This window comes from Mauremys mutica, chromosome 1 (assembly GCF_020497125.1).
Source record: "Mauremys mutica isolate MM-2020 ecotype Southern chromosome 1, ASM2049712v1, whole genome shotgun sequence".
Lineage (NCBI taxonomy): Eukaryota > Metazoa > Chordata > Testudines > Geoemydidae > Mauremys > Mauremys mutica.
In genome coordinates, this window is record NC_059072.1 from 198,703,805 (window position 1) to 198,723,374 (window position 19,570).

General features: G+C 41.4%; 1 protein-coding gene across 4 annotated transcripts in view; it reads right to left on the minus strand.

Annotated features, from left to right (window-relative positions):
* Positions 1-535: 535 nt before the first annotated feature.
* Positions 536-19,570, minus strand: part of LOC123362054 (cilia- and flagella-associated protein 298-like) — a 28,893-nt gene continuing 9,858 nt past the window's right edge. For 3 of the 4 annotated variants that reach the window (XM_045002333.1, XM_045002331.1, XM_045002332.1), the window contains exons 7-8: positions 13,326-13,421; positions 12,213-13,216 (exon numbers count right to left, since the gene is read on the minus strand). In XM_045002333.1, the coding sequence (XP_044858268.1) occupies positions 13,106-13,216; positions 13,326-13,421 (207 nt within the window). In that variant the 3' untranslated portion in view covers positions 12,213-13,105. Of the gene's footprint in view, positions 871-12,212; positions 13,217-13,325; positions 13,422-19,570 lie in introns of those variants that run through there. The other variant, XM_045002334.1, reaches the window with a different exon arrangement.

Here is a 19,570-nt window from a genome sequence, read left to right on the forward strand (position 1 = left end):
TGTGATAAGGAGGTTGAGTTTTCAATTCACTCGTTCTTCTCAAGCAGGAATGTGAGAGTTTGGGCCCTTTCAGGTGTTACTCTCAATGTAGTTAATGGTATCAATTACTGCTCAAAGTTTAGCCAAAACCAATCAATGTATGTTGCAAGTTGCCAGGTAAGGTAAGCTACTTGGGTGACATGGACAAGTTCTTTCTCTTTGTACCCCAGGTTACCATCAACAATATGAGGATAATAGCACTTCCCACTCTCAGAGGGAGGTTGTGAGGTGGCTCAGCTCTGATGGTGGCAGGGGCCATATCAGATTCTTAGATCAGTTGTAAATATTTAAATTATGATAACATCCAAAGGCCCCAACTGGGTAAAAGCACTTCTATGGATCGGAAACAGCAGCTGTTCCACAATCCACCGCTGTCTCTGTAGAGCGGCACCCTGCAAATGTTCTTACAGACAAGTATTTAAGTGTATTTAAATAAAACATTAGAGGGATACATTTGTATTAAGTCGGTGTGACAAGTGATGATGAGAGAAGGAAAAATCAGGATTGCCTAGTGTAGAAGGGTTTTTTTTTTGCATAAGATTGGAAACCATGACTCACTCCTGCTTGAGGGAAGTTTCCCTTTCTTCTTTATAACTTGAGTTCAACTTGCTATTTCATTTTTATTTAAAATCTAAAGCTTCACAGCCAGTAGATTGGGTGAAGTTTCAGTGAGTCTCTCATTTGCTTCCCAGTACTGTACTGGTTGTTGTTTAGCATCACAACAGGAGAAAATTAATCAGCTTTGAGTTCATTGTTATTTCCTGAGCGTTTTTGGTAGAACTAAGATGCAGTGAGCAGATCCTTTCAGTTTCATTGATGTTACAGTTCATGCTGAAAACAAAATTTGGTGTAAGAAACTGAAAATAAATGAGGAACAAGTGTAAGAGATGCTATAACAAATTACTTACAATTTTTATAGCGAATACCCGTGTAGGATAACTAAACATAAAATGGTCTGTACTGAGAAAGCCACTTTCAGTACCATTCCTATTCTCTTTTACCATTGCAGGAGCAATGTGAAAAAGTGACTGACTCTTGTTAGCTAGCAGAGGGATACATAAGCTGAAACAATAAGTAGAAATATAGCCAAGATCTACTTTGTTTGCTGGCTAAAGGCAGAGACACAATTAACCTGTGTGGCATAGGTCACCAGCAGCACTACAGGAGGGATTGCCAGGAGTTAATAACAAGATGAAGTCTCAGCCGTACACTCCATGCTGCTACTCAGTGGAGCTGCATAAGAAGAAAATATTACAAAGGAGAGCTTGCAAGTTAGTTGGCTGACTGTGTGTGTCTTGAAGGCATTACATATTAGGTTTATATTACATGCCTGTCTATGTGAATGACATTTGCATTTGAAAACATTGTATTCAATTACAACAAACATGAAATATTAAGTTAGCTGGAAGGTTTTGTTCCAAGTTTGCATGGATCTGTTTTAAATTAATAATTTGCTCCTTTGAAATAACTAGGCCACCCAGGAACCCAAAGTTAATGATCAGAAATCCCTGTGCCAGGCTTGAAAGAGGTTGAAAATGAATCCTTTTGAAACCCAGGCCTTTCATCAAAATCTGCTCAGCTGGTGCGTGTACAACAGTTGTCTGACACTGAAGCCAAAATCATGAAGGCTGCACTACAGAGGTTTTGCAAGACTCTATTGAGATCAGCCAAGCTGCGCACTGCCGCTTGAAAGGTGTCATGAAGAAGACAATACAGAAGGTGTGGTGCAGCATTAAAATAGTTTAGAGCTTTTCCTTATTCTCAAGTGAGAACCTGAAGCACTTGAGAAAGCATAAAAATGTATGTGCCTGGGAGGTAGGGAATGAAAACAGGTTTAGAAACCATTCAACTGACCTGACTTCAGTATAAACATTGTGAAGCTTAAAAATCAAACACACAGAAACCTTGTGTAACCTCTCTCATAGTCACATGCAGGGGCGGCTCCAGACCCCAGCACGCCAAGCGCGTGCTTAGGGCGGCATGCTGCGGGGGGCGCTCTGCCGGTCGCTGGGAGGGCAGCAGGCGGCTCCGGTGGACCTCCCACAGACGTGCCTGCTGAGGGTTCGCTGGTCCTGCGCGGCTTCGGTGGAGCATCCACAGGCACGTCTGCAGGAGGTCCACCAGAGCCGTGGGACCGGTGACCGGCAGAGCGCCCCTCGCAGCGTGCCGCCCTGCTTGGGGCGGCGAAATGTCTAGAGCCGCCCCTGGTCACATGGCTGAGCACAGACAAGCTTGGAAGTGATCAGTTCAACCACACAATGAAAACAATTTTGCAACATTTGTGAAGCAGACGTCTTGTAGCAGAGATTTTCTAGGGCTCTCGCAGGCCCTCCTCCAAAGCTCATTGATGTCAGTGGGAATCTGCCCACTGCCTATAGTGATTTTGGATTGAGCTCTAAGGTTCTTTGTAAACAGTCACATGTCTGCTGGTTTCCCACATCAAACACTGTGGGCTTCAATAGCACAACTGCCATAAAGCTGAAATTCTAACCCAGGAGCAAAGAAATTTTTTTTTTTTTGAGAGTGTGCAAATATTAGCAGCCTAAAGTTAAACCATTAAAACTCCACATAACCCTTACAAGAGCTGGGGTCAGTGTTCTTTGCCATGCACAGAACCCTAGGAACCAAGGTCTGCTACTGTCCCAGTATCCATGACCCCGTTTACAGTGACCTGTTTTGCCCTATGAGAGGGATACCCCAAAAACCTAATTAAAATAAAGGATATTAACTAACCATGCCAGCAACCACTGCTGATTATATTTGATTATACTAGCATCCTCACGCACACACCTACCACAGGTGTGTGTATCAGAATGGCTGCACCTTCTGATGCACATACCTGTGGCTACAAGAAATGAATGCACATACGTTCAGTTGTAACAACCACAGGTGTATGTGAATGATTGCACCTTCTGCTCTGCACACCTCTGGCTATTTGATCTTAATACCTGTACACTCATGAATATCTGAAATATTCTAGCACATGCAGAATGGTTCATTCACACTAGCTTGATTTCAGTTAAGTATGGCAGCCCACACAGTTTTTCTGTTTTGTTTTTTTTAAAAGGTACACACAACCCACCAAGAATGTGCTGATTCTGTTCTGCTCTGTTTGACTTTGTGCACTCCACCCCACTGCTAGTTTCCCAGCCTGGACGGAAAGGGTCGGGAGGGATAGTGAGTGTGAGCTAGCTTGTACCAGAAGCAAATTCAGAGGAAAGAAGGCTTCATAGTGGAGGAGGAAATGTGGGTTGGGATTCATTCTAAGCAAGTCCTGATCTGGGCCAGACTCTTGGCATCAGCCACCCTCCAACCCCCCAGCACAGAGCTCCTGGCAACTCCTCCTTAATCCTTAGGAAAGAAGGAATTCCCCTAAGGATAAAAACATTGAGATCAAGCGCAGAGAGAATGGCAGAATATTCAACTCCTTATAGACTACGAGCCAAATTCTGACTTGAGTTACGGCCCATGCAATCCCCGTGACTCCAGTAGGCTTGTACAGATTATGAAACAGGGCAGAATTAGATCCTAAGAATTCAAGTTGACATTCACACTACCCCACAAAGCTATTGGTTAAGATCAAATGCAATAGCAAATATCTGTAAACAATTCCTATTACAGAACAAAGGTTATATAGAATTTATTAAAATCCCAGAGAGTAGGGAGAAACTGACACAGTTTGTTAGTCACCACCAAAGACTTCTGTTATGTATTTTTTTTAAACTTGACAGTAAGTGATGGCCCCTCAAAGCTATGATACACTCATGCTGAAGATAAACCTAAATCATTCACTCTCCAAGATGGAGAGATTTTAATTAATCACCGCTGCAATTTTTGAAAGCTTTAAGTTCTATCTGTTTCACCCATGTTTCTTTTTTTTTTTCCTTTTTTTTGCAGTTCCTACTGTGAGACAAGCAGAGCATTCTGGAGAAGAAAATAAACATGCCTCAGGTCAGCTGAGGTCTGTAAGGCATTCCCCTTACCCTGTGTTTTTTCCTGCCCTCACAAAATCAGCACTAACTCTATTCAGAATTGATAAATGAAGAAGTAGCAGTTCTTGCTCTGAATGGGAGGCAAAGTGGTGCTGAGGGAAAGACAGGAAAGCGGAGGGTACCAAAAGCAGAAGTGATCACTGCAGTATGGAAAAACTGTTGGATTAATTCTTAAATGGTATGGGTTATGTTTCCATACCAATCCAGCATGACACACTGAGATACCAAACCACTTATCAGAAGAGACAATGCCCTACAAAAGACTCAAAACTAGTAACATGAGTAGCATTTTTGTGTTGATTGAAGAAAACTCATAAACCCCACAAAAATGTTGCAACTAGAAATTTTTAAATGCATAATTATACTTGGCTTTTATTACTCACCCTCTATTGAAAATCTCTCTCATGAGCCTTGGAATATATATATATAAAAAAAACTGCTACTGTTTTTTAAGGAAGTGCCAAATTTCCTATTTTTGCTATATACTTCCTCTAAGTCCAAAATATTTAAACTGCTGCACAGTATGTACTTGTTTCACTACAACATGAGAATAAGTCAAATCCTTGAAAGAAACAGTTAGGTGTTTTCTGGTAAAAACACAGGAACCCTCCCCACAAACTAATTTTGTTTAACTTTACCGAGGAAAGGGTTTTTTTTATTATGTTTTAGCCCATTTATGATGTCCTGCAGTATCCTGATGGGGACAGGAAGCGGGAGCTTTAGGAATACAAGTCTTCATTTCTACTCTTGGCGATCCCAGAGAGAGACATATTGCTATTTACAACTTCTGAAAATATTTCCCGGAGGTGCACGCTCAGAGACTTTGTGCCCAATTCTCTTCTCACTTACACTTAAGTCAGAAATAGTTTCACTGAAGTCAATGGAGTTACATCACTATAAACTAGTATGAGATGAGACTCAGACCCTTTGTTTTCACCCAGTTACTGACTGAACTAATGGCAATTATCTGTAAGTCAATAGAGTGGCAAGTTAAACTGATCCTGAAATCCTGTGTGTAAAACAAAGCAGATAAAACTCCCGTGTTTTGATTCTTCGAGTCCCTCATGTCCTTGTAAGGATCCTGAAGATCTGCTCATTTCTTACTAACCTTCATGGCCTAGCATCATCTCCACAATTTTCTGGGCAAGTAGAACTTGTCAGGGCTCCCTGGAGAGCTTGTCAGCCCCACTCAGTAGTAGAGCCATTGCTCACTAGAACCCCTCTCCTTAGGGGCTGAATTCATCATCTTTGCATGCTTCCAGTTCCTGCTGGCTCAGGGAGCAAGAGACTGGAAATAATCAAATCCAGGTCTCCCAAATGGCAGTGCAGAATATAGTTCTGTTAGGTCACTAAGCAAACCCACAATTAAACTCAACTATTTGAGAGGGAGAGTGGTTAGAAAAAGCAGCTAAACCAAAAAAATAAACCTAATTTATTTTAATGCACAATTTGGATTAGATTTATTTTTACCAAGGCTGACTGCGGTGTAGCCTTCCATTGTGCCAACTGTCAATTTCCCGTTGTTTTTGTGGGTTTTGCACACAGCAACAGGGAAAGATCAGACACACTGACACAACAAAAGAGAAAATGTGCTTGTAAAAGCATAAAAATGAGCAAGGGGATGCAAAGGCAAGTATATGGCCTGAACTCATTTTAAAAACATCATTAGATTGCAAGTTGACAGTAACCTTTTAGCCCCACCCCCAAATCATTCACACTTTTATTCCATAAGCTCAATGACTGTTTGCTTTTTCTTAAAAAAATTATAATATATTGTAAACAACAGAATCAAAGGCATCATTTAGAGTGCTCCTAGCCTACAATGGTAATTAAACGGTCTCTGTCGGGGTTCCACTGAAGTGACAACTCTCAAGGAGACATGGAACCATAGTAGAGCTGCTTCGACTTTCTAAGTTTGCCAAGCATACTGAGGAGTGTTCTTGGAAAAAAGGAACCTAACAATGCTAATGAAAAACTGCCATCATAAGCAGCCAAAGTAGTTGTACAATCTTCTTGAGTTTAAATGCAGAAATGTGTAGCGGGCAGACACCATTTTACTGTATGGTTATTCACATTTTGATTTTTTTGTGCTGTTGCCTCTTCCTCTGTTATACTTTCACAGTATCATAGAAATTAGTGAAATGGCTATAAGCCAACAATGACTTCAGTTATTTATAGGCCTGGAAACTAACAGCACAAACTATTCAAAAGAACATCTAAGATGAAAATCCTCTTTGTAAGAATGGAGGCATTTGGCTATTTTCAGGCATCCATTAAGACTGATCCAAAACATTTGTGAAACATCTCGCCAGGGACATTGATCTCAATGCAGTTTTGACAATAAAACTAAAAAAAGTTCCTTTTAAACTATGAAGCACAGCCAATCCCTTTGAGGAATTATTTTAGAGTAGAGCCGTACTCCCTGGCATTGCCTTTGGGTTATAACATTCTTTGGGATACATGGTACATTGTGCTTAAAACTTTATAGAACTCTCCAATTACAATACTTTAAAAACAGCAACTGTAATGGGACTGCAATTCATGTGTTTTCTGACTCAAAAACAAACAAAGATCATTTCAATCCCCTCCCAGTACATTGCATATATCTAAAATATTGTTAGAAAAAAGGAAAAAATAGATCTATTTGCAATGATGGTGAATTATTCATTTACGAATTCAATTATCTGAATGTTTAGAAAACATACTTCAGGTTAAAACTATCAAAAAAAGGAAAATGACAATCTCATGGAATAACTGACACTATGGAACATGAATATTCCCAAACCATTGTGGCTTGTGATCCTATTGGCACTAAGGAATCAAATATGGCTACAACTTTTGAACTTCTGGCTTTCCCGCATTATACCCTTGCAAGTAACACCAAGTATGTATTTTATGTTTATAGTATGAAGACTTTTTATGATCTATGTGAATGGGTTATCAAAGGACACAGATGTTCATCTGAAGAAATGAGATTAGCAACTCTTTTATAACCTACTGCATTCTTGGAATGTATTAAAATAATTCCAAATTAGTTTTTCTTAAACAATTAAAAGACAATATATTTTTAATTCTGAAACTTAAAGACCATAGGGTATATATAGTGTCTCCTTGAGACAAACAACTTCCATCAATTGAACTTTATATGCGAGTCTGAAGAATTATTTCTAAAAATACAACTATTGATTGATGGTCAAAGTAGAAAGACCATTAACAATCTATTAAGTAGCACAACACTATGTTGTGTTCCAGCTACATGAGCTCAATCAACATTTTGATGTAGCCTGATAATTATATATTATCATTGGGGAAAACACTTAAGCCCCTTCGTTTTCAGCTTAAAATGTTTTTTACCGAAAAATTCCTGAGTTTTACAAAAAGTATTATTCAATTTTTTCCCAATTTTCACCCTGCTTTTGTATAATTCAAATATATGAAAAATAACTTGTTTCATTAGAAAAATACAATAAATTGCATATATGTATTACGATAATATATTAGTCTGTGCGTATCTGCAAAGCTGCCAGTTGAAGTAAGGCTATGTATTAGTCTAGAAGATACACACGATATACAAGCACGCAAGCTCTGAAGTGCATGCGCGTTTGAAGGTACTGCAGAATCTCACACCCACCATGTACACATTTCAAGATAACGGTTTAAAGATTTGACACACTAAAATGGGAAGAAAATGAAAATCTGTATCAGAATATGGTTCAGAACACAAGGAAGTATTTGAAAGTTTAAAAAAAAACAAAAACAGGAGAAAAGGATGAAGTTGAGGGTATGCGCTGCAAATGGTGTGGCCCAATTATTAAATGTAAATATTTATAGGCTAATAGTTCTAAGTTTACAACAGTAAACTGTTTATTCAAATGAAAACAATTTATTTGGGGACTAGAAATATATTGGTTTTCTTAAACTCAGAGGTGGCATTGTGTTTTGAGTTCTGCTTTAGTTCTTCAGCAAATCACGTTGAATTTCATTCATTAAAGCATTAATCTACTAAATACCTTTTTCCTGTCTTTCCATCCACCAAAATAAACCCAGATATTTACCCAGAAAAATTACTAATAGTTTTTTGCACTGATTTTCACCTGTTTTTGTTTTTGTGGTAATAAACACTGATAAATTCCCAGGGAAAATTAAATAAAATAAAAACAGAAAATGAAGGGTCCTATATATAATGGAATATTAAATATTTAAATGATAATGTAGAAATATATGGAAAATCCCTTCTGTGTGTGTCATAGTGCAACAATTCAATCAGGTGAGACACCTTATGCTGACAGTTCCCAGATTTGTATGTTTGGGCCTTGGTAGCCAGACTTTTTGTGGGGAGTTACTGAACCTGGAATTCATTTCCTCCTTGCTGCAATAGATCTCAGATGTTGACTTCTGAACATGTTGCAAAGCCAAGGAGCTGGCTGAGTGGATAGGGATTTTGGAGGTCAAAAAACTTTTAGCTGATTTGGTCTCTGATGTTTTTATTCATAGAATCATAGAATATCAGGGTTGGAAGAGACCTCACAAGGTCATCTAGTCGAACCCCCTGCTCAAAGGACCAACCCCCAACTAAATCATCCCAGCCAGGGCTTTGTCAAGCTGGGCCTTAAAAGCCTCTAAGGATGAAGATTCCATCATCTCCCAAGATAACCCATTCCAGTGCTTCACCACCCTCCTAGTGAAATAGTGTTTCCTAATAATCATCCTAGATCTTCCCCATTGCAACTTGTTCTGTCATCTGCCACCAGTGAGAACAACCGAGCACCATCCTCTTTGGAACCCCCCTTCAGGTAGTTGAATGCTGCTATCAAATCCCCCGCTCACTCTTCTCTTTTGCAGATTAAATAAGCCCAGTTCCCTCAGCCTCTTCTCATAAGTCATATGCCCTAGCCCCCCTAATCATTTTCGTTACCCTCCACTGGACTCTCTCCAATTTGTCCACATCCTTTCTGTAGTGGGGGCCCCAAAACTGGATGCAAAAATCACGTCCCTCGATCTGCTGGCAATGCTCCTACTAATGCAGCCCAATATGCCATTAGCCTTCTTGGCAACAAGGGCACACTGTTGACTCATATCCAGCTTCTTGTCCACTGTAATCTCCAGGTCCTTTTCTGCAGAACTGCCGCTTAGCCAGTCGGTCCCCAGCCTGTAGCAGTGCATGGGATTCTTCCATCCAAAGTGCAGGACTCTGCACTTGTTGTTGAACCTCATCAGATTCCTTTTGGCCCAATCCTCCAATTTGTCTAGATCACTCTGGACCCTATCCCTACCCTCTAGTGTATCTATCTCTCCCCAAAGCTTAGTGTCATCCACCAACTTGCTGAGGGTGCAATCCATCCCATCATCCAGATCTTTAAAGAAGATGTTGAACAAAACCGGCCCCAGGACTGACCCCTGGGGCACTCCGCTTGATACTGGCTACCAACTAGACATCGAGCCATTGATCACTACCCGTTGAGCCTGACGATCTAGCCAGCTTTCTAGCCACCTTATAGTCCAATTAATCCAATCCATACTTTTTTTAACTTGGCAAAAATACTGTCGGAGACCGTATCAAAAGCTTTGCTAAAGTCAAGATACATCACGTCCACCACTTGCCCCATGTCCACAGAGCCAGTTATCTCATCATAGAAAGTAATCAGGTTGGTCCAGCATGACTTGCTGTTGGTGAATCCATGTTGATTATTCCTGATCACCTTTCTCTCTTCCAAGTGCTTCAAAATGGATTCCTTGAGGACCTGCTCCATGATTTTTCCAGGGACTGAGGTGAGGCTGACTGGTCTGTTATTCCCCGGATTCTCCTTCTTCCCTTTTTTAAAGGTGGGCACTATATTTGCCTTTTTCCAATCATCTGGGACCTCCCCCGATCACCATGAGATTTCAAATATAATGGCCAATGGCTCTGCAATCACATCAGCCAACTCCCTCAGATGCATTATATCCAGCCCGATGGATTTGTGCATGTCCAGCTTTTCTAAATAGTCCTTAACCTGTTCTTTCACCACTGACAGCTGCTCCACATACTGCGCTGCCCAGTGCAGCAGTGAGAGAGCTGACTCTGTCTGAAGACTGAAGCAAAAAAAGCATTGAGTACGTCAGCTTTTTCCACATTATCTGTCACTAGGTTGTCTCCCCCATTCTATAAGGGTCCCACACATTCCCTGACCTTCTTCCTGTTGGTAACATACCTGTAGAAACCCTTCTTGTTACCCTTCACATCCCTTGCTAGCTGCAACTCCAACCGTGCTTTGGCCTTCCTGATTACACCCCTACATGCTCGAGCAATGTCCAAGTTTCCACTTCCTGTAAGCTTCCTTTTTGTGTTTAAACTCACTGAAGATTTCTCTGTTAAGCCAAGCTGGTCGGCTGCCATATTTGCTATTCTTTCTGCACATCAGGATGGTTTGTTCCTGCCCCCTCAATAAGGCTTCTTTAAAATACAGCCAGCTCTCCTGGACTCCTTTCCCCCTCATAATAGCCTCCCAGGGGATCTTGCCCATCAGTTCCAGGGTCCATGTTCTACTGCTCTTCTTTCCACTTCTGCTTCCCCTACCAATATATATATATTGACATGCATGAGGGGAAACCTACTCCTTGAGACCTTAGGTGGTGCATACTGAAACAGGGTTCCACCCAAGTAAGTTCAGCAGCCATTTGACAAGTGAGTAGTCTTTTCTGTCTTTGTAATCTGTAAATTATTAACTAGAAGATGCATGCCTCCACAACCTCACAGATTTTGGGATAATTCCTGGAGGGATGCAGCCCCCAACTACTGCAAGTCTTAGGAGACCAGTTAGCCTCCAACAAGCTAAAATGGATGATCAGACACATGAGCATGTGCAATCTTGTCAGTCTCCCAGTGCCCCTGTTTAGGCTTGTAAGGGATTTCTGGGCCTAATAAAGCTCCCAAGCATGTTGAGTGATGAAAAGGAATTTAATTTCCTCATGTCTGAAGTAGCCTGAACAACATAAAGATCAGCACATGCTGCAAAACTCATCCTTTTCCCCAGGCATTTGAAATGAATGGAAAATGGTAAGTGTGGGGAATTGACAGAGGTGGGAAGGTAAGCTTTTGTGTTGGTTTGCTGCTACTGGATTTAATTGTACTGCTGCAGTTTAGTTACAGCTGGATAATAATTTTGTTGTATTTCTTAAAATATGTCAAGGGCACCTATAGTATATAGACAGGCCCATTTTTAGTATGCACAGTCTAAATAAATATTAAAACTTGTGGGGAATGTCCCCTATTCTGCTGCCCCCATGTTCCTTTTTATATTCCCTCCGCTCTGCTGGAATCCTCCGTGCCTCCAAGCCCTTCCCAGCTGCTCTCCTCCCCTACACACCTCATACAAAACCATTCAGAGCCAGGGGAAATGAACATTTTAGGAAGCTGTGCAAGAGAAGAGTACTAAGGCTAGCAGGGAACTGGAGAGGGGGAGACACCATAAAAGGGAGTCATACTTTACCAATTTTCCATTGAGTGGAGTAATCCAATTAACCTGATTTTGTGTCTCATTTTGTTCTAAAGCTAGAAAGTTATGCAATTTTGATTCTGATAAAGAGTGCCTGCCAGTAACATGGACTCCATCACTCAAGACTGTGAAGACTACTTTCCTTTAAAGTGGGTTAATTTACAAACAGGTTGTCTTAACTTCAATCTTGGTGAAAAAAATTCTCCTCCCATTGGTAAACCTCCCTAAATGACTTGAGTTATATATTGAAAGTTAAGAAGGACTAGACTTCCTTTTAAATTTTAGTTAAACAAATGAAAGAACAGCTCTGCAGCCGTCATTTGACATCCTAAATTTGTCAGAGCCAATGACCCACAGCAATTTTCCTAATGAAAAAGGAATTACATTTTCAAATTTGATTGTAATCAAATAATCTTTGGCACTGTGCACTGGATTTCAGCTAGCAGAATCCAATAAACTGGGTTTTATCTTCCTTTTCTTCTACCACTTGACAACAAGTAAACTCTCGTGAACATCCCTATTTGAAGGGTGCCGTAATTCAGAAGCCCCATGTCCAGTTTACTTTAAATCTGATTAAAAAAAACAACCACCCTGTATCTTGAACCCAGACTTACTGCTATGAACTTTGAGTGTGATATAACTACTTGTGGGGATTTCAGAGAGGGGCTAAAATCAAGCTTATAGTGGAAACTCAATTATAACTGACCACTTTTATAATAAACGTTAAAATTAAAAGTATCTGTTTGAAAGAAAATGTGATGTTGACATAACCACTGTAACATTTTCCAAAGCAGAGCTTTTTTTACAATCTTAAAAGTACTTATAATTTTAAAAATTTCACCTTCACATAGACAACTATTGCATTGTCTCAATCCTATTCAAAGTGAGGCTTACCATTTACTATTGGATTTCCTTCAGTCTATACATGAAAATGATGATATATGAAAACAAGATAATATTAACTGGGCTCAGTTCCTTGCTTGCCATTTTAAAAGAAAAATAAGTATCAGTGAAAAAAAGAGGAAAATGTGGAGTGAAACTGAAGCATACAAAAAAGTTTCATTTTATCAGTGTTCAAACAAAACTACTTTGTTTAAATAACTGCTAACAAAAATCCATTCATTTAAAAACTGATAGCTAAAAATTAACCTTGTTAAGATACAAACAAATAATTAACACCACTGAATTTGCATTGATTCAAGATGGTATACATGAAAACTGATTTTCAGAATGACGAAGAAAACTTTAAGGCTACCAGCACAACCATCTAATTATTTTTATGAGCTATGAATGCTGTCTGCAAAATAATTTAAGATTTAATTATTCCAGTTAAACATTTGTAAAAATAGAATTATGAAAATTTACAATGTGTAATCTACATAGTCATACTACAGAAGAGTCCTGCTATAGACAGTTAATAGAAATGTGAAGTTTTCATTACAAAACTCAAGCTTCAAATGAACCTCTATTATGAAACTGGAAATTACAACATTTGTCAGAAATACTAACTGAGGTTTACTAATGTGCTTGTCATATACATAACAAGGGTGGGTCAATTATTTATTTATTTCTAAAGAGGCAAAGTCTGTTTGGAGAGCTTCACCTCGGTCCCCACTTAATATCTTTTACACCATGAAACTGTCTTTTCAAAGCGTGACTGTCTGCCCATTCTGAATTTAAATAGGAGTCGTCATCATTTTCTTCTAATTTCTGAAAATAAAATTAACAAAGAAGCTTTTATGAAATAATTGAAAAGAGACTTAGTTATATTTGCTTCACTCTATTTGTTGTGTCATGTAACAGTAGAATCACTTGTTACCTTGAGTTCCTCCTGCTTCCTGTGATAATACAGCATCATCTGTTTTTGCTCTTCATTACTTATCACAGGTTCACGTGATGGGGCACCTTGTCCTTTCTGGAAGTAAATAGATAAAATTTATTCATGATGGTATGTTCAGTACAAAAAAAAAAGTACACAAGAGTCTTAAGGTGCGAAACAAATATTTCCTCGAGCAGTAAGTCTTCAAGTTTCATGGCTTCATATAAGACTGAAGAATCAACGTTAAGGTTTAACTTAACTGAGAAATATTCCCTACTTCTGGGCCCAATCAGTTACATTAAAGTCAAGGGAGTTGTGAGCTTGATGATTAGGCCTCTGTCTATTTTATTTGCAAACTTAAAAATATTGAAATGTCTATAATAGTAATTAACAAAATCTTTCAGAAAGCTTTAGCTTATACTCACTGACATCAATGGCAAAGTTGTCATTGGCTTTAATGGTGCAGGATGAGGGCTGCAATTCTTAAGATTACAAAAACCTCGATAATAAAACATTTTTTTAAATGTCGTTTAGATTCTATTTTTCCACAATTTAAAATTCTGAAAGATGTCTCACTATTGTCCTCAGATGCATCAGAATCTTAGTATCTAAATTTGTGAAGCACATGATGCGCTTTCCCCCCAAATAGGTTGAATTTTAAATTCAAAGACTAGTTTTATCCATGTTCAACCAGTTTGTCTATGTACACTGTACTCATGACACTGAAACAGTTTAATCCATGAGACGCAATTCAAATTTACATTTTAACATAAGTATACTTGGATTTCATCTTTAATCATGGATATGAAGGATGGTACAAATGCTAGTGTAACATTTATGTATGAAATTAAATAGTATCGATAAATATCTCTGCATATCCCAGAAACAGGCCTACATAACAAAAGATAAAATAGGCTATTTCAATGACAGCAGATGACTGCTTAGCACTTGCAAAAGGCAGGTTGCTTAATAAAGTGTCTAAATATGGTTTTATGTGCCTAAATTTAGGTACTCATTTTTGAAAATCTTGGCCCAGGATGTTAATGTGTAGAATACTTAAGGTATAATATCCACAAATATGACCAGGAATCAGGGTTTGTTCCTCACTGGAATGAAACCAAATTGCCAACATTTCTTGGTAAATCAAAAATTTCATTTAGGAAACCAAAACATGGTGTTTCCAAAACCAAATATATGAAATTGATATTCTAGTCAGTTTCATTTTGTGCTGCTGTTCCTAGTGGTCTGCAGCTCTGGGGCAGGCAGCTCCGCTATGCAGACTGTCCCAGGGCCAGGAACGTGACTGCTGTATGCACACTGAACAGATCACAGTCTTCAAAAGGGAGATCCCTTATCTTCATTTGGACCTCTATTGGTAGTCCTGAAGACTGGAGCCATAAAGCCCTGGCAATGGAAGCGGCTACTGAAAGTGCTGCCAGATCCTAAGCACTTAATGCAACCTATACTGATGTTCAAGCTACGAACAGTCCTTAAGACAATAAATTTCAGTTCCTCCCTATGTTCTTGAGGGAGTTTCTCTATAAATCGTGTGAACTTGTCCAAATTAAGGTAATCAGATTTTGACAGAAGCTCCTGGTAATTTGAGATACACATCTACAGACTTGATAATGAATGCATCTTTTTGCCAAATAAATCTAGCTTTTTGGGGTCTTTGTTTTGCAGTATCATCTTTGTGGGCCTCTGCTGTCTGCTGATGTCACTACCAATGACCAGGATCTGGGTATATGTAAAAATCATTTAGATCTCTCGGAGGGGACTTGAGCTACCGTGATCTTGAGTTCCCCCCACCACTGGAGCTGAAGAGCTGACTAGTACTGTAGCAGTACTACTAAACAATGAAGCAAAACATGTTCTATTGGCTGAGAAGAGCAATGGTGATTCATGTTGTATAGTCACTGCAAGATCACTTGGTACTGAGAAGAATGTCAGTATCAAGGAAGCTGGTGCCAGAAACATATGCACTACAGGGGTCAGATCCACAGTCATAGTACCAGGACCCCATGTGCTAATAGTAATACAGTTTAGTACTGAGAAGTTGGTATCAAGTGAACTGCTATATCAGAGGGTACCATGGTGTACTTGGTGACCAGATTTTGCTAAAACAGCCGAGGACCCAGTCTGGGCTGTAAACTGCATTTTCAGTGAGTGACCTGAAAAGATCTTTGCCTCATTTTACTAGGCCCTGGGAAAGGTGACCTAGGCCTGTGCTCACTGTGGGAACAATGTTCCTGCCTGTGCCTTTCACATGACTGGGTGGTGGAGGAGGACTTAGCTGACAGTCTTGGGCACTGAAGGGTTTGATCTCTTTGAAGCGAGGTTGGAGTTGAGCCAGAGCTCAGAGGAGCATTATCTGAGGAAGAATGTTCAAGCCCTTTTTTCTCTGTTTCCAAGGATGCTCTCACTGAGTACTCTGGAAGAGTTTAAGACAGGCCTCTCTCACCTTGTGTGTCCTCTTGGTGAAGGAGCAACACACTGAGCATCTATTAGGGATGATGTGCCCCTCGCCAAGACAAAAAAGGCAGCTTGAGTGACTGTCATTGAACAGAAAAGCCTCATCAAAGGCGAGGTAAGTTTTGAACCCTCCGGGCTTTGTTTCAGCCATAATCCTGGATACATCCTGGTACTGGGGAAGTCCCTAGCACAAATAAAGTGGGGTTTTTGGTTTGTTTTTAAAGTGAGAGGGCCAATGGGTATAAAAAAAGGAAAAATTACCTATCTTCTCTCTCTCTCTCTCACACACACACACACACACACACACACACACACACACACAGAGTCACAAAATACACAAGGAAGCAGACACTGCAGGGGTTCTGTCTAGCAGCCACAGTCAGTAAGAAGGAATGGAGGGATGCTTGGGCACACTCCACCCTTTATGACTTCAGGAATATCAACCCTGCGTTCCATAAAAGAAAATGAGGATTTCCTGGATAGACGTCAGGATCAGCTTCAGCGGGCACAATGTTCTGAAGATTCAGAGCAGGCTACGAAGCGGGGACAGAAGGCCAGCGAAGATAATTGGCGGCATGTGACTTCCAGAAGAGGAACGAGTACAGAAACGTCCATGTACCAGAAACACAGATGCAGGTGAGCAACCGTTTTCATGTTCTCTCCGCAGATTCAGTGCGGAGAGTGGAGTGGATGATACATCTGAGGGAACAGAGCAGAAGGAGACTCCACTGATTGGAAGGCATGAGATGCACCGTCCTAGGGATGGGGGTTCCACAACCACCACTCCCAAGAGGAGGAGGAGGAGGAGGAGGGTGGTGGTGGTCGGGGACTCTCTCCTCAGGGGGACTGAGTCATCTATCTGCCGCCCTGACCGGGAAAACCGAGAGGTGTGCTGCTTGCCAGGGGCTAGGATTCATGATGTGACGGAGAGACTGCCGAGACTCATCAAGCCCTCGGATCGCTACCCCTTCCTGCTTCTCCACGTGGGCACCAATGATACTGCCAAGAATGACCTTGAGCATATCACTGCAGACTACGTGGCTCTGGGAAGAAGGATAAAGGAGTTTGAGGCGCAAGTGGTGTTCTCGTCTATCCTCCCTGTGGCAGGAAAAGGCCAGGGTAGAGACCGTTGAATCGTGGAAATCAACGAATGGCTACGCAGATGGTGTCGGAGAGAAGGGTTTGGATTCTTTGACCATGGGATGGTCTTCCAAGAAGAAGGATTGCTAGGCAGAGACGGGCTCCATCTCACGAAGAGAGGGAAGAGCATCTTTGCAAGCAGGCTGGCTAACCTAGTGAGGAGGGCTTTAAACTAGGTTCACCGGGGGAAGGAGACCAAAGCCCCGAGGTAAGTGGGGAAGTGGGATATCGGGAGAAAGCACAAGTAGGTGAGTGCAAGAGGGGAGGGCTCCTGCCCCATACTGGGACACGAGGACGATCAGTGAGTTATCTTACATGCTTATACACAAATGCAAGAAGCCTGGGGAACAAGCAGGGAGAACTAGAAGTCCTAGCACAGTCAAGGAATTATGATGTAATTGGAATAACAGAGACTTGGTGGGATGACTCACATGATTGGAGTACTGTCATGGATGGATATAAACTGTTCAGGAAGGACAGGCAGGGCAGAAAAGGTGGGGGAGTTGCGTTGTATGTAAGAGAGCAGTATGACTGCTCAGAGCTCCAGTATGAAACTGCAGAAAAACCTGAGAGTCTCTGGATTAAATTTAGAAGTATGAACAACAAGGGTAATGTCGTGGTGGGAGTCTGCTACAGACCACCAGACCAGGGGGATGAGGTGGACGAGGCTTTCTTGCAGCAACTAACAGAAGTTGCTAGATCACAGGCCCTGGTTCTCATGGGTGACTTTAATCACCCCGATATCTGCTGGGAGAGCAATACAGCGGTGCACAGACAATCCAGGACGTTTCTGGAAAGTGTAGGGGACAATTTCCTGGTGCAAGTACTGGAGGAACCAACTAGGGGAAAAGCTCTTCTTGACCTGCTGCTCACAAACAGGGAAGAAATAGTAGAGGAAGCAATAGTGGATGGGAATCTGGGAGGCAGTGACCATGAGATGGTTGAGTTCAGGATCCTGATACAAGGAAGAAAGGAGAGCAGTAGAACAGAGACCCTGGACTTCAGAAAAGCAGACTTCGACTCCCTCAGGAAACTGATGGGCAAGGTCCCCTGGGAGAATAACATGACGGGGAAAGGAGTCGAGGAAAGCTGGCTGTATTTTAAAGAATCCTTATTGAGGTTGCAGGAACAAACCATCCCGATGTGTAGGAAGAAAAGTAAATATGGCAGGCGACCAGCTTGGCTTAACAGTGAAATCCTTGCTCGTCTTAAACACAAAAAAACAGCTTACAAGAAGTGGAAGATTGGACAAATAACCAGGGAGGAGTATAAAAGTATTGCTCAGGCATGCAGGAGTGAAATTAGGAAGGCCAAATCACACTTGGAGTTGCAGCTAGCCGAAGATGTTAGGAGTAACAAGAAGGGTTTCTTCAGGTATGTTAGCAACAAGAAGAAAGTCAAGGAAAGTGTGGGCCCCTTGCTGAATGAGGCAGGGAACCTAGTGACAGAGGATGTGGAGAAAGCTAGTGTACTCAACGCTTTTTTTGCCTCTGTCTTCACAGACAAGGTCAGCTCCCAGACAGCTGCACTCTGCAGCACGGTATGGGGAGGAGGTGACCAGCTCTCTGTGGAGAAAGAAGTAGTTCGGGACTATTTAGAAAAGCTGGACGAGCACAAGTCCATGGGGCCGGATGCACTGCATCTGAGGGTGCTAAAGGAGTTGGCCGATGAGATTGCAGAGCCATTGGCCATTATCTTTGAAAAATCATGGCGATCGGGGGAGGTCCCGGATGACTGGAAAAAAAGCTAATGTAGTGCCCATCTTTAAAAAAGGGAAGAAGGAAGATCCAGGGAACTACAAGCCAGTCAGTCTCAACTCAGTCCCTGGAAAAATCATGGAACAGGTCCTCAAGGAATCAATTCTGAACCACTTAAAGGAGGGGAAAGTGATCAGGAACAGTCAGCATGGATTCACCAAGGGCAAGTCTTGCCTGACTAACCTAATTGCCTTCTATGATGAGATAACCGGCTCTGTGGATGAGGGGAAAGCAGTGGATGTGCTATTTCTGGACTTTAGCAAAGCTTTTGATACAGTCTCCCACAGTATTCTTGCCAGCAAGTTAAAGAAGTATGGGCTGGATGAATGGACAGTAAGGTGGATAGAAAACTGGCTAGATGGTCGGGCTCAACGGGTAGTGATCAATGGTTCCATGTCTAGTTGGCAGCCGGTATCAAGTGGAGTGCCCCAAGGGTCGGTGCTGGGGCCGGTTTTGTTCAATATCTTCATTAATGATCTGGAGGATGGTGTGGACTGCACCCTTAGCAAGTTTGCAGATGACACTAAACTGGGAGGAGTGGTTGATATGCTGGAGGGTAGGGATAGGATACAAAGGGACCTAGACAAATTAGAGGATTGGGCCAAAAGAAATATGAGGAGGTTCAACAAGGACAAGTGCAGAGTCCTGCACTTAGGACGGAAGAATCCCATGCACTGCTACAGACTAGGGACCGAATGGCTGGGCAGCAGTTCTGCAGAAAAGGACCTAGGGGTTACGGTGGACGAAAAGCTGAATATGAGTCTGAATATGAGTCAACAGTGTGCCCTTGTTGCCAAGAAGGCTAATGGCATTTTGCGTTGTATAAGTAGGGGCATTTCCAGCAGATCGAGGGATGTGATCATTCCCCTCTATTCA